The 10,443-nt window shown below is 35.9% G+C and overlaps 2 protein-coding genes and 1 non-coding gene across 6 annotated transcripts; 2 read left to right on the top strand and 1 right to left on the bottom strand.

Moving 5' to 3' along the window:
* Positions 1-1,438: 1,438 nt before the first annotated feature.
* LOC107820682 (magnesium protoporphyrin IX methyltransferase, chloroplastic-like) lies at positions 1,439-6,423 on the top strand. Of its 4 annotated transcripts, none has more exons than XM_016647003.2 (3): positions 1,439-2,153; positions 2,802-3,218; positions 5,639-6,423. In XM_016647003.2, the coding sequence occupies exons 1-2, from the start codon at positions 1,584-1,586 to the stop codon at positions 3,207-3,209; spliced, it is 978 nt and encodes a 325-aa protein (XP_016502489.1). In that variant the 5' UTR covers positions 1,439-1,583; the 3' UTR covers positions 3,210-3,218; positions 5,639-6,423. The 4 variants fall into 4 exon arrangements, with proteins under 4 accessions (XP_016502489.1, XP_016502488.1, XP_016502491.1 ...); XM_016647002.2 differs by lacking the exon at positions 5,639-6,423 and adding an exon at positions 4,124-4,572; XM_016647005.2 differs by lacking the exon at positions 5,639-6,423 and adding an exon at positions 4,145-4,572.
* On the bottom strand, positions 2,847-5,921 carry LOC107820679 (trihelix transcription factor ASR3-like). Its single transcript, XM_016646999.2, has 2 exons — positions 5,192-5,921; positions 2,847-4,396 (listed from the first exon to the last, which is right to left on the bottom strand). Exons 1-2 carry the CDS (start codon positions 5,919-5,921, stop codon positions 4,110-4,112), a joined length of 1,017 nt encoding a protein of 338 aa, XP_016502485.2. The 3' UTR covers positions 2,847-4,109.
* Positions 6,424-7,734: 1,311 nt separating the features above from the next.
* LOC142182402 (U1 spliceosomal RNA) lies at positions 7,735-7,895 on the top strand. The gene has a single exon (XR_012711237.1). It is a non-coding gene; the product is annotated as a U1 spliceosomal RNA (small nuclear RNA).
* The last annotated feature ends 2,548 nt before the right edge of the window (positions 7,896-10,443 follow it).

Raw genomic sequence — 10,443 nt, forward strand, 5'->3', positions numbered from 1 at the left:
ATTAATTCCTAAATGTAAGTTGAAACTAGGATGGCATAAAAATAAAAATGTGACAATTTTATAATTTTTTCTATAATTTTCAAATATTTAAAATGCATGAAATGCAACTGAATAAAGAAAAATTCCTAAAAATTAATTAAAATTATTTTTGGTCCATTTCTAATAGTTATTTTCATGTAGGACAAAAATTAGGTGTTCACATTACCTCCCCTAATTAATTTATCTTTAAATGTGGTTTGAAGATTATAGGTATTTGGGTAGTGCAATCGTTCAGAATGTCTGGTGGTTTTGGTGGAATCAATGTCTCTGTATCCACGCCCATATTAGGTAGAGGTGTATAAGAAAGAGGTTATGGCAATTTAGTGATTTTAGGAAGTCCAGAGAGATGTTGGAGTTTCTCCTCTAAAGTTAACTCCTCCACTTCTCTTAGCTATTTCTTCTATATATTTACTCCAACTTAGCTGATCCTACTAATTAAATTGTGTACCCCTTCTTATATTTTTTGTTCATCATATAACAACAACAACATACATGTTTATCATGCTTGATTTTGTACATATATTTAACAAAATATTATTTAAAAATAATTTAATTCTATTAGAGAAAAAAAGAAAAAGAAGCTGAGTGCGCATTTGGCATAATTTTAGGAAAAGCGGCCGCAACATATCAATTACTCACGTCTAGGGTGTTCATGGTTCGGTTTGGATCGGTTTTCCCGAAAAAAACCAAATTAAATAAGTCGGTTTTTCAAATATTAGAACCAAACCAAACCAATTAAGTCGGTTTTTTCTCGATTTGGTGTATGTCGGTTTTTCGGTTTTTTTTGTTATTTGTCGGTTTTTTTCTTAAATATAAGACATACACTACCAAACACATATTTCGGCGACCACATTTTTAACGTAACATTATCAAATCAATTGCCCTTTGAGAAATCTATTATTTACCAAGGTATATTGATGATAATTGAATCAAATAGTGATGAATAATTTAAGGACTCAATTAAAAATATATTATTTTTAACATGAAATAGATTCTTACACTTAACAAAAGAAACTACCAATCAAACTAGAATGTAAAGGTAAAGAACTGCACTAAAAGTGCAAACGATTAATATTTACTATAAAAAGTTTGAAACTTTGTATAAAAGTGTTCATATATATGTGTGTAATTCTAAATTTAAAATAGCTACTCCTATATTCGGTTTGGTTTGGTTTTTTTTTTTATTAAAACCAAACCAAATTTGATCGATTTTTAAATTTTAAAACCAAAACCAAACCAAACCAAAAAATATTAATTTTTTTGGTCGATTTAGCTTAGTTTTCGATTTAGTTCGATTTTTCGGATTTTTTTGAACACCCCTAATTATTATTACTACTTTCACTATATTAATCTTTAGGCGTAAGTATAAATTACTTCAGTTTTCGAAGTTAAATATGCTGACAGTGGGACCCAGCGCGAAGGAATGGCAACGAACGATATCCTTATCCCGCGGATTACACACTATCGTCAACTGCCTTTCATCTTCTTGACTCAGCTTCCTCTGCCTTCCCAGCAGGAGGAAATTTTGCTCACTCCCACTTATTATGGCTTTCTCTTCGCCACTATTCTCTCCTGTTAACTTCGCCTTAAATCCTAACTCTCAAATCCATCCTAAAAGCACTAAACCCAACCGCCGGAACTTCTCCGTCTGCGCCATTCCGCCACTCTCTACTGCCACCGACATCTCGGCGGTCACCGGTCCGTTGGACGGAACGACTCTCGCCGTACTCGGTGGTGGTTCCGTGGCAGCACTTGCAGCTATCCTTTCGCTCGCCGACCCCGAGCGCCGGCGGCAGCTGCAGGCGGAGGAGGTCGGCGGCGGTGACAAGGAGGTAGTCAGAGAGTATTTCAACAACAATGGGTTTCAGAGGTGGAAGAAGATATATGGCGACACGGATGATGTGAACAAAGTGCAGTTGGACATAAGACTGGGCCATTCTAAAACTGTTGAGAATGTGATGAAAATGTTGACTGAAGAGGGGTCTCTTCAGGGAGTTACTGTCTGCGACGCTGGTTGTGGGACCGGTTGTTTATCCATTCCGCTAGCTAAAGAAGGTGCTGTTGTATCAGCTAGTGATATTTCAGCTTCCATGGTCGCTGAAGCCCAAAAACAGGTGATCCTTTTAAAATACTTTTTAGTTTTTACCAACAATAGTTTCACATATATCCTCCGTTCATTTTATGTCTTAGTTTGTCTGGACAGGGAAATTGGATTAACAAGAGAATTGTTTGGGCACCAAGTTTAGGGAAACTTTTGAATCTTGTGATTAAACCAAAGATGTATATAAATGTACCAAAATGCCCTTTGAATCTTGTGGTCTTAAGCATGCAATGTGAGATGTTGAAATTAAAGAGTTACTAAATATAGAAAGTGACATTCATTATGAAACAAACTAAAAAGGAAGGTAAGATACATAAATTGAAGCAAAGGAGTATAGTTTAAAGTTGAAGGTCCAACGAGTTGAATCTGCCTATGCTTTGCATCACATTTTTTGTAGTTGTGGAAGAAGAATTTTATGTATTCTTCTCTTAGCTTGGACAAACTAAATTACAGCGTGGGAAATGCAATGTCTTAGCTCGTACCTTTTCTTTTCACCAGCAGCTTTTATATTATCCTTTGGACTTTGGAGTATATCTTAGATTATATGACGAGCTTTGGTTCATCTTTAAGAAAGAAACTTGTTTTAGAAGTGTAATTGGTACTAGGATTATGGCTTTTGTGGAGTTGAGAACTGAGTTATACTTCTTAATCTTTAATGAAGGCGCAAGAGGAGTTATTCAAGGCTAAGGATGACCAGTCCCCGGCACCAGTAATGCCAAAATTTGAAGTGAAGGACTTGGAGAGTTTGGATGGAAAGTATGACACCGTGGTCTGCTTAGATGTTATGATACATTACCCACAAAGTAAGGCTGATGGTATGATTGCTCATCTTGCGTCATTGGCTGAGAATCGTTTGATCCTGAGCTTCGCCCCAAAGACATTCTATTATGATTTGTTAAAAAGAATCGGAGAGTTGTTCCCTGGACCTTCAAAGGCTACACGAGCATATCTACATGCAGAGGCTGATGTGGAGCGGGCACTGCAAAAAGCTGGGTGGAAGATAAGGAAGAGAGGCCTGATTGCCACACAATTTTACTTTGCAAAGCTTATTGAGGCTGTCCCTGCTTAGGATTGAAAGGCAAGTGAGATCTCATTTGTTTGGCCATGTTTCTTTGCCGCTGGTTAGAGATTAGGAAGTTCGTTGAGTGTTTATCATGAATGTGTTATCTCACTCCTCCGTTTTCTAACTTGTATAATAGTTTATAATGTATCAAAATTCTGCTTCTGACTTGGAAAATTTTTGTTGATATTATTAATAGATCATGAAATGTAAATGTTAGTCATCATTTGGTTGCTTTGATTCATTCCTTCTCGTTTCTAACTTTTGTGGTTCTCTGCCAGCAGCTCTGCTACATTTTTTCCTCAAATAATGCTTGATTGTTGTGAAATCCTATCCTTCCTTTTTTTAAGCTTCTATATTTCATTCCATGTGCATTGGAAACATCAAGATAATATTTTGAACAGTTAGCGGCAGTAAAAGAAAATATAAAATAACAGTTTAAAATTAGTTCAAGAGATAACAGATTACATCAAAGTTGAGAATTGAACAGTTAAATGAATTTGATTTCTTAAAGCCGTGTAAACTGTAAGATAATATTATTAGTGGAATGGTGTTAAACATTCAGGCTAAAGATGGAGATAATGTCATAAAAATTGGAGAAGAGGGGGTAGAATTTACTATCAAGTAATCCATTTTGGAGATGAGGTTGAACCTGTAAATTCTCAGTTATCTTGCTAAGTGTTTGCCTTCCTATGTCCAATTGATGCTAGGTTAAATTCATCACAGAAGAGACCGTCATTCATAGTCGAAGGCAGGTGTAAATGAGATCTTATGGTTGTCAATAAGTTTTGAAGATCACTAAGTAACCGGAAACCATACTTTCATAATCACTGTCAAGAACCTTGATAATCTATAAATAATCAAAACCTACTATTAAATTGTCATTATCTTAAAGGCTGTCTTTGTCCATCACATCTTATCAGCAACTCTTGCTAGTGCATCAGCAACCTTGTTAAGAGCAGCAATTAAGCTATCAGTGTGTTCCTTCTGCTGCTCCCTGTCCAGTTGATGGTTGTCGATTTGAGCATCAAGTTGTGCATGAAGCATGTTGGTGTTTTGCTCCAAAGTTTTCAGCAGTTTATATCCCAGACTAGTAGCAATACAACCATCTGGTGATTGTCTTTTTCTCTTCACTCCGTCCTTAAAAATGGAGCTTTTCCAGAAATCTGATCCAGGCTGTTCACCTTCAGCTGTACCTGAGAGCAATACAGAGGAATGTACTTTACTGTTAAAATCTTTACGGTATAGCATTTAACTAAAGTTGTTATGGATAACTTAAGTTAAATGGTGGCACTTTGAAATGTGCTATTAAATTAGAGTCATCTGAAAAATGATCCATCTATTTTTATTTATTTATTTAAGTTTCTGGTCATTTACTTGTACCACTCATCCTGTCTAGCTTACTGGAGTTATGGTTAAATTTTAACAGAATATTTGTGAAATTGCAAAATGTACTTTGTCTGTCACAAACCAAGCAAGAAAAAAGAGTTGGCACAGAAGTCTGTGTGATAACAAGTATGTGCTAGGAAAGACGAGGCTGCTTCAAGCTTTGAATTGTTGGTTATTATTGGTTATAGATGGGATGGACAGTGGTAGCATGAACCAAATCTCATATTAAATGTGTTAATTTTGATAATGCTCTGTTTGGTAGGAAATTCATAGAGTTGTATGCTTGTGAAGGGCTTACTTTCTGATGGATTGTAGTTGCAAGAAAATATTTATGCCACCAGGATAGAATTAGTACCTCCAACAATATAAATAGGATATAAATATAGTTCTACAGAATAAAATAGTTCCTCCAACATTATAAATCCAGAATTGTGCTAAATTACGAAAAAATTGTGCTAACCATGATATAATAACAGGGGAATTATCATCATGAAAGTTGTGTCCAACAATCTCAGATCAGTTCTGATGTAAAAAGTTAACTAACTCGTGTGCTGAAGTTCTGCTTGAGAGCAAAGCAAGTTTTGAAGGACACTTTAATTTACCTGATATAGGCGTGGGAGAGGGAATGGACTTAGCTTTCTTATGTTTGGCAATCCCTTCCTTCAGTGGGTTGCTTCCAATTTCCTCCATGGCTGGAAACAGAACATCATCTGCCATGATATATCCATCTGTATGAGAAACTGCTTCAGCCTCTGTGTTCTCCTGCTCGTCCTCCTCTTCCTCTTCTTCTGCTGTTTCTATCCCATACTCAACTTTATCATCTGTAGTTATGGTTACCAGAGCTAGTTGGTATGCTTCTGCTGTGAATTCCTTCCCATCCAAGACATCATAGACTTCTCTGTCAAAAAAACCTGGTAGCTTTCTCTCTCGCCTTAGATCATTACTCATAATCCAATAAGATTCGCTGCTTCCATTTGTTTGTGACTCCCATGCTTTAATTTTCCTGAAGTCACTGATCATGTTGCTCCATCGTTTTCTGCATTGAACAGGTCCTCTGTTTGCTCCATGTTGTCTGCAGTAAGAGGAGACCGAATTCCATTTGGGTTCCGGCTTGTCTGAACCGAACACAGAACTGGATTTACGCCCCCTATGAGTTCTTTCCTCTGCAATCTTCTTTCCTTCTATGAGAACAAGTGTTTCTTGTCTGGTCCATCGCGAGTGTCTTGGTGTTTTACTTTTGTCATCTGTGTCTTCAGTTGGTTTTTGCTGTCCATCAACCAAGTCAGCTAAAGATGTGGTGTTCTCATTCATCTCTGTTGAGCCTAATGTCATTGAGTTTTGTTTCAGAGGTCAATTAGGGTGAGATAACATTGCACAAAAGGGGACAGTATAAAGATCTTTGGGGATGGTCTATTGGTGGAAATTTGTCTATTGCCTATTATTGTGGGAGAGATTACTAGTTTCAAGAGATTTACCAAGTTGATTTGGTGATTGATTTCCAAACAAAGGCCTGAATTCTTTCTTTGGGGATTGAATTTTAAAGTCTTTCTTGTTCAAGCACTGGATTTCCTAAGAGACAATACCCATTAATTGGACAGATTTCTTAAAGTATATCTGTGTTACCTTATTGTAGATGCCCTTGTTGGATCAATGTGTTATGACTTGTGTCTCAAAAATATTTCCTCAAAACTTACAGCCTTGTTTGATTCTCTTATTCAAGAAGTTGCCATTTCTGAGAAGGGGACTGTAATCCTTTATTCGACCAAATACTGGTGCTCTATTTATTGCCGAATCGTTTAAGGCAGGTATATTGACCTTCTGCCGTGGGTTACTAGAATTTCCAAGTAACTGTTACTCACCAGCTATTGTCTATTGACTGCTGCCACTAAATAATGAAGTTTACCTAATAAAGCGTGATTGGTATGCCAAAAGTTATATTGAAATGTTTAAATGAAATTTTGAGTATTAAATGTTGATAATAGAGTTCAAATGTTGGTTGAGACAAGTGATATGAAATTAAAAAGTTAAGAGAGCCGTAAGAAAATTCATACACAAGGGGTCTCTTTTAGGTAGGGGTGCACATGGACCGGGTTGGTTCGGTTTTTATCAAAATCAAATCAAACCAACTATATCGATTTGGATTGGTTTGGTTTTGTCGGATTTTCCGGTTTTTCGAATTTTTTATTACTTAAATATTATTTCAATCTTACTTTGTTAAGTTTTTTATAAGTAATATATGTTTAGTAAAAATATAAAAAATTAACAAACATATTATCTATTAAAATATTTTTATGAGAGAATTTTCTTAGTAACACATAATAGTTATTTTTATAGTCGCCTGACAATAATGTTTCATTGATGTACACTTTCAAGGTTAACCGAATTTAATAATTAAACATAAAAATTAATATGATAACTCAATTATAATAATCACTTCACATTCAAAAAAGATATAACAATTTAGTAGATCTTAACATATGATATGAATATGGAAGAATAAAGAGATTGACGCATTTCAATAACACTTGATGAGAAAATGATCATACAACCATTATTTAAGGTTAATAAATATGGAGCACTTCATATTCTATTAGATATTACATCCCATAAGAGAATCCCAAATATTTCTAGATATTTTTTTAAAGAAAATTCTATATAAAATCTTAAAAGTATATATAAAAATTATATATTTATATGTCGGTTTGGTTCGTATTTTTTTATTCAATACCAAACCAAATCAAACCAAACCTAGTCAGGGTTTTTAATCGTTTTGGTTTGACTTTTCGGTTTGGTGCATTTTTCCGGTTCGGTTTGTACACCCCTAATTTTAGGGGTCTTTTGGGTCTTTTTCAGGGATCTTTTTCTCTCGTTGATGCAACATTTGTAAAAATTATCTTATGTTAGGGACATGTTAAACAGGTAGATTCAAGCATATGATGTTCTTTGTTAGTTGGCTTTTTTTATTTTTACAACGCTTATGGTTCGTGAAAATGAAAATGGGGCATCTCTATTCAGCTACGCACAAAATTGTAGCATGGGCAGAAAAATGGAAAACTTAGGTATTAGTGTAGTCCCACATCGGCTGAGGTAAAGGGAGACAAAGAGATGGAGTGGTATAAAATGACATGAGGGAACAACGTCAAACATACTTACCTGGACGGGGTCAATGGGTGGTCATGAATGCCCATGGCCTAGGTTGGTGACTTCCATTGCACTTTGGAAGGGCGCCCGCCTAAGGTCGGCCCAAGTGGCCGAGCCTACGTCATAATTTGTGGCAGAGGGGGCCTGCGTTCGCGCGGCCCCTACCCAATTCATATTTTAAGATTTTGGGCCCTTACATGAATTGCGTATTGCAGACTTGTAGCTGCTTTAACGGTGCTAAACCTATTGGGCCTTATGTAAATTGATAGCCCAAAATGTGCCTGATGTTGTTGCAGACTTGCACCATCTAATCAGTGCTAAAACTTGACTGACGATGTTGAAGATATACTATACAGATATCAATTTGCAACAGGCACCTACTGATGCAAATTCAATAATATGCCCCATTTTCGTTAATAATATGCCCGAAATGAGTTGGGATTCTCAAAAGAAAAAAAATCACAGATATCAAATTCAACATAAAGAATTTGCATAATTGTGATGGTATTAATTTCTATGATTAGGTAAGTCTAATTTGTGGAAGAAAATTAAAACTTGGGGAAGGAGACGATTTAAAATAGAAATATAATAGTAACAGTATACAAATATGCCGTTTGGCATACACTACTATGTAAGACCCGAAAATCCTTAAGTACTACTATGTAAGACCCGAAAATCCTTAAGTACTACTATGTAATACCCGAAAATCCTTAAGTTACAAACGCGGTACCTCGGAGTACGATAGTAGGTCTGATCAACGACGGTACTTGGATCTGCACATGAAAAACATGCGCAGAAAAGGCATGAGTACACTACAACGGTACTCAGTAAGTACCAAGTCTAACATCGATTGGGTAGTGACGAGGAAGGTCAGAGCCCTACTGAGGAAAAAAATTAATACGAGAGTTAACAATATGGAATAAAACAGTATAAATAAGTGCAACGGTAAGAAATAATGTAGAATTGACAGAACAACAACAACTAGATCAAAGACAAAACAAGCTACGAAAAGAAATACAGCTCAACACAGAGATAACAACCGGGCGCCTTCTAGGATACCGTCCTGTGGTCCCAAATATAAATATCAATGGATTTCCTGGGATACCGTCCCGTAGTCCAACTCATAATGCGAGGGGATCTACCGGAATCCCGATTCGTAGTCCCAAATGTAAATATCCAGTACTGGGGGAATTTACTGGGTGTATTCCCGTAGTTCCATATAACTGTGTAGGGAGATCTACCGGGAATCTAACCCGCAGTCCCAAAGTAAACAGACAAGGGGGCGCTACCGGAATCCCACATCCGTAGTCCCAAAATAAATACACAACAACAACAGGAAGATATCCAAAAATGACAAAATTTCATATTAAAGCAACAAGTGATTCTAGCCTAGCATGCTGCACAGAATTCAAGTAAGGCAGGTTAAATCAAATAAAGCAAATTAAGTCATTTAGACATGCTTTCCTAAGCTAACAACATGCTTAATAGTGCGAGAAATAGAAACAGGAAAGGAAACATACTAGTAATTACTTAAGAAAATCGGATTTCCAACAATTAGCACAAGTACGCACTCGGCACCTTACGTACAAGGCATTTCAATTACCAAATATACCAATCCTAAGAGGAAGGTCCCCCACACAAGGTTAGACAAGCCACTTACCTCGAACCGGCTCAAAATCAACCCAACACCACGTCTTTGCCCCGAGTATTCGACTCCAAATGATCAAAATCTATTCAATTAAATTGCATAATGTAAATTATACTTCAAGTAACTGATTCTATAATTAAATTCTAAGCTAATACGCGAAATTATGTAAAATGACCAAAATGCCCCTCGGGCCCATATCTCGGAATCAGGTAAAATTTACATTTTCAGAATCTTTATACCCTCACGAGTCTAACCATACCAAAATTATCCAATTCCGATACCATTTGATCCTTCAAATCATCATTTTATATTTTTGAAATATTTCACAAGTTTTCTTCCCAAATTACATCCCAAATCACGAATTAAATGATGAATTCAATGATGTATTCATGTACTCTAGCCAAATCTGAGTTAGAATCACTTACCCCGATGAATTTCTTGAAAAACCTTCGAAAAATCGCCAAAATTCGAGCTCTCTAGGTCAAAATATGAAATAAAAACCCAAAACCTCGTATTTATAGGGCACCTCCGGATTTACACCTCTGCGGACCGCACAAAAACGATTGCGGTCGGCACAAAACCAGTGCGGTCCTCGCAAAAACGACTGTGACCGCACAGGTTTTGATTGCAGTGACAGACGTTAGTATTTTGGCCATAATTTTCACTAGAGATGTCCAAATTGTGATTTCTTTACCTTTCTGAAAACTAGAGACGAAGAGCTACAACTTTCGTTTTTGAATCATCCTAAAATTTCTTGTAGATTAAAATATATGAGCTTTCGAAGTAGGACCAGTAAAATTTTCCTCACCGCGGACCGCACTCTCTTATTTTATGCAATAAAATAGAATATTACTCCCCATGTTCCAATTTGTATATTTATTGTTTGCACTTTGAGAGATAAATAAGTTTTTGTTTGATCGTATTTTATATACTTTTTATATATTATTAATTATTATGACTTAAAATATTTTATTAAAATATACAATTTTTTAATAAAAAAACATAAATTTTTTATGTTCGAATCCACAGTCAGAATTTAAAAAATTGGCTCTTGAAATTCGAATA

Source organism: Nicotiana tabacum, chromosome 6 (assembly GCF_000715075.1).
Source record: "Nicotiana tabacum cultivar K326 chromosome 6, ASM71507v2, whole genome shotgun sequence".
NCBI lineage: Eukaryota > Viridiplantae > Streptophyta > Magnoliopsida > Solanales > Solanaceae > Nicotiana > Nicotiana tabacum.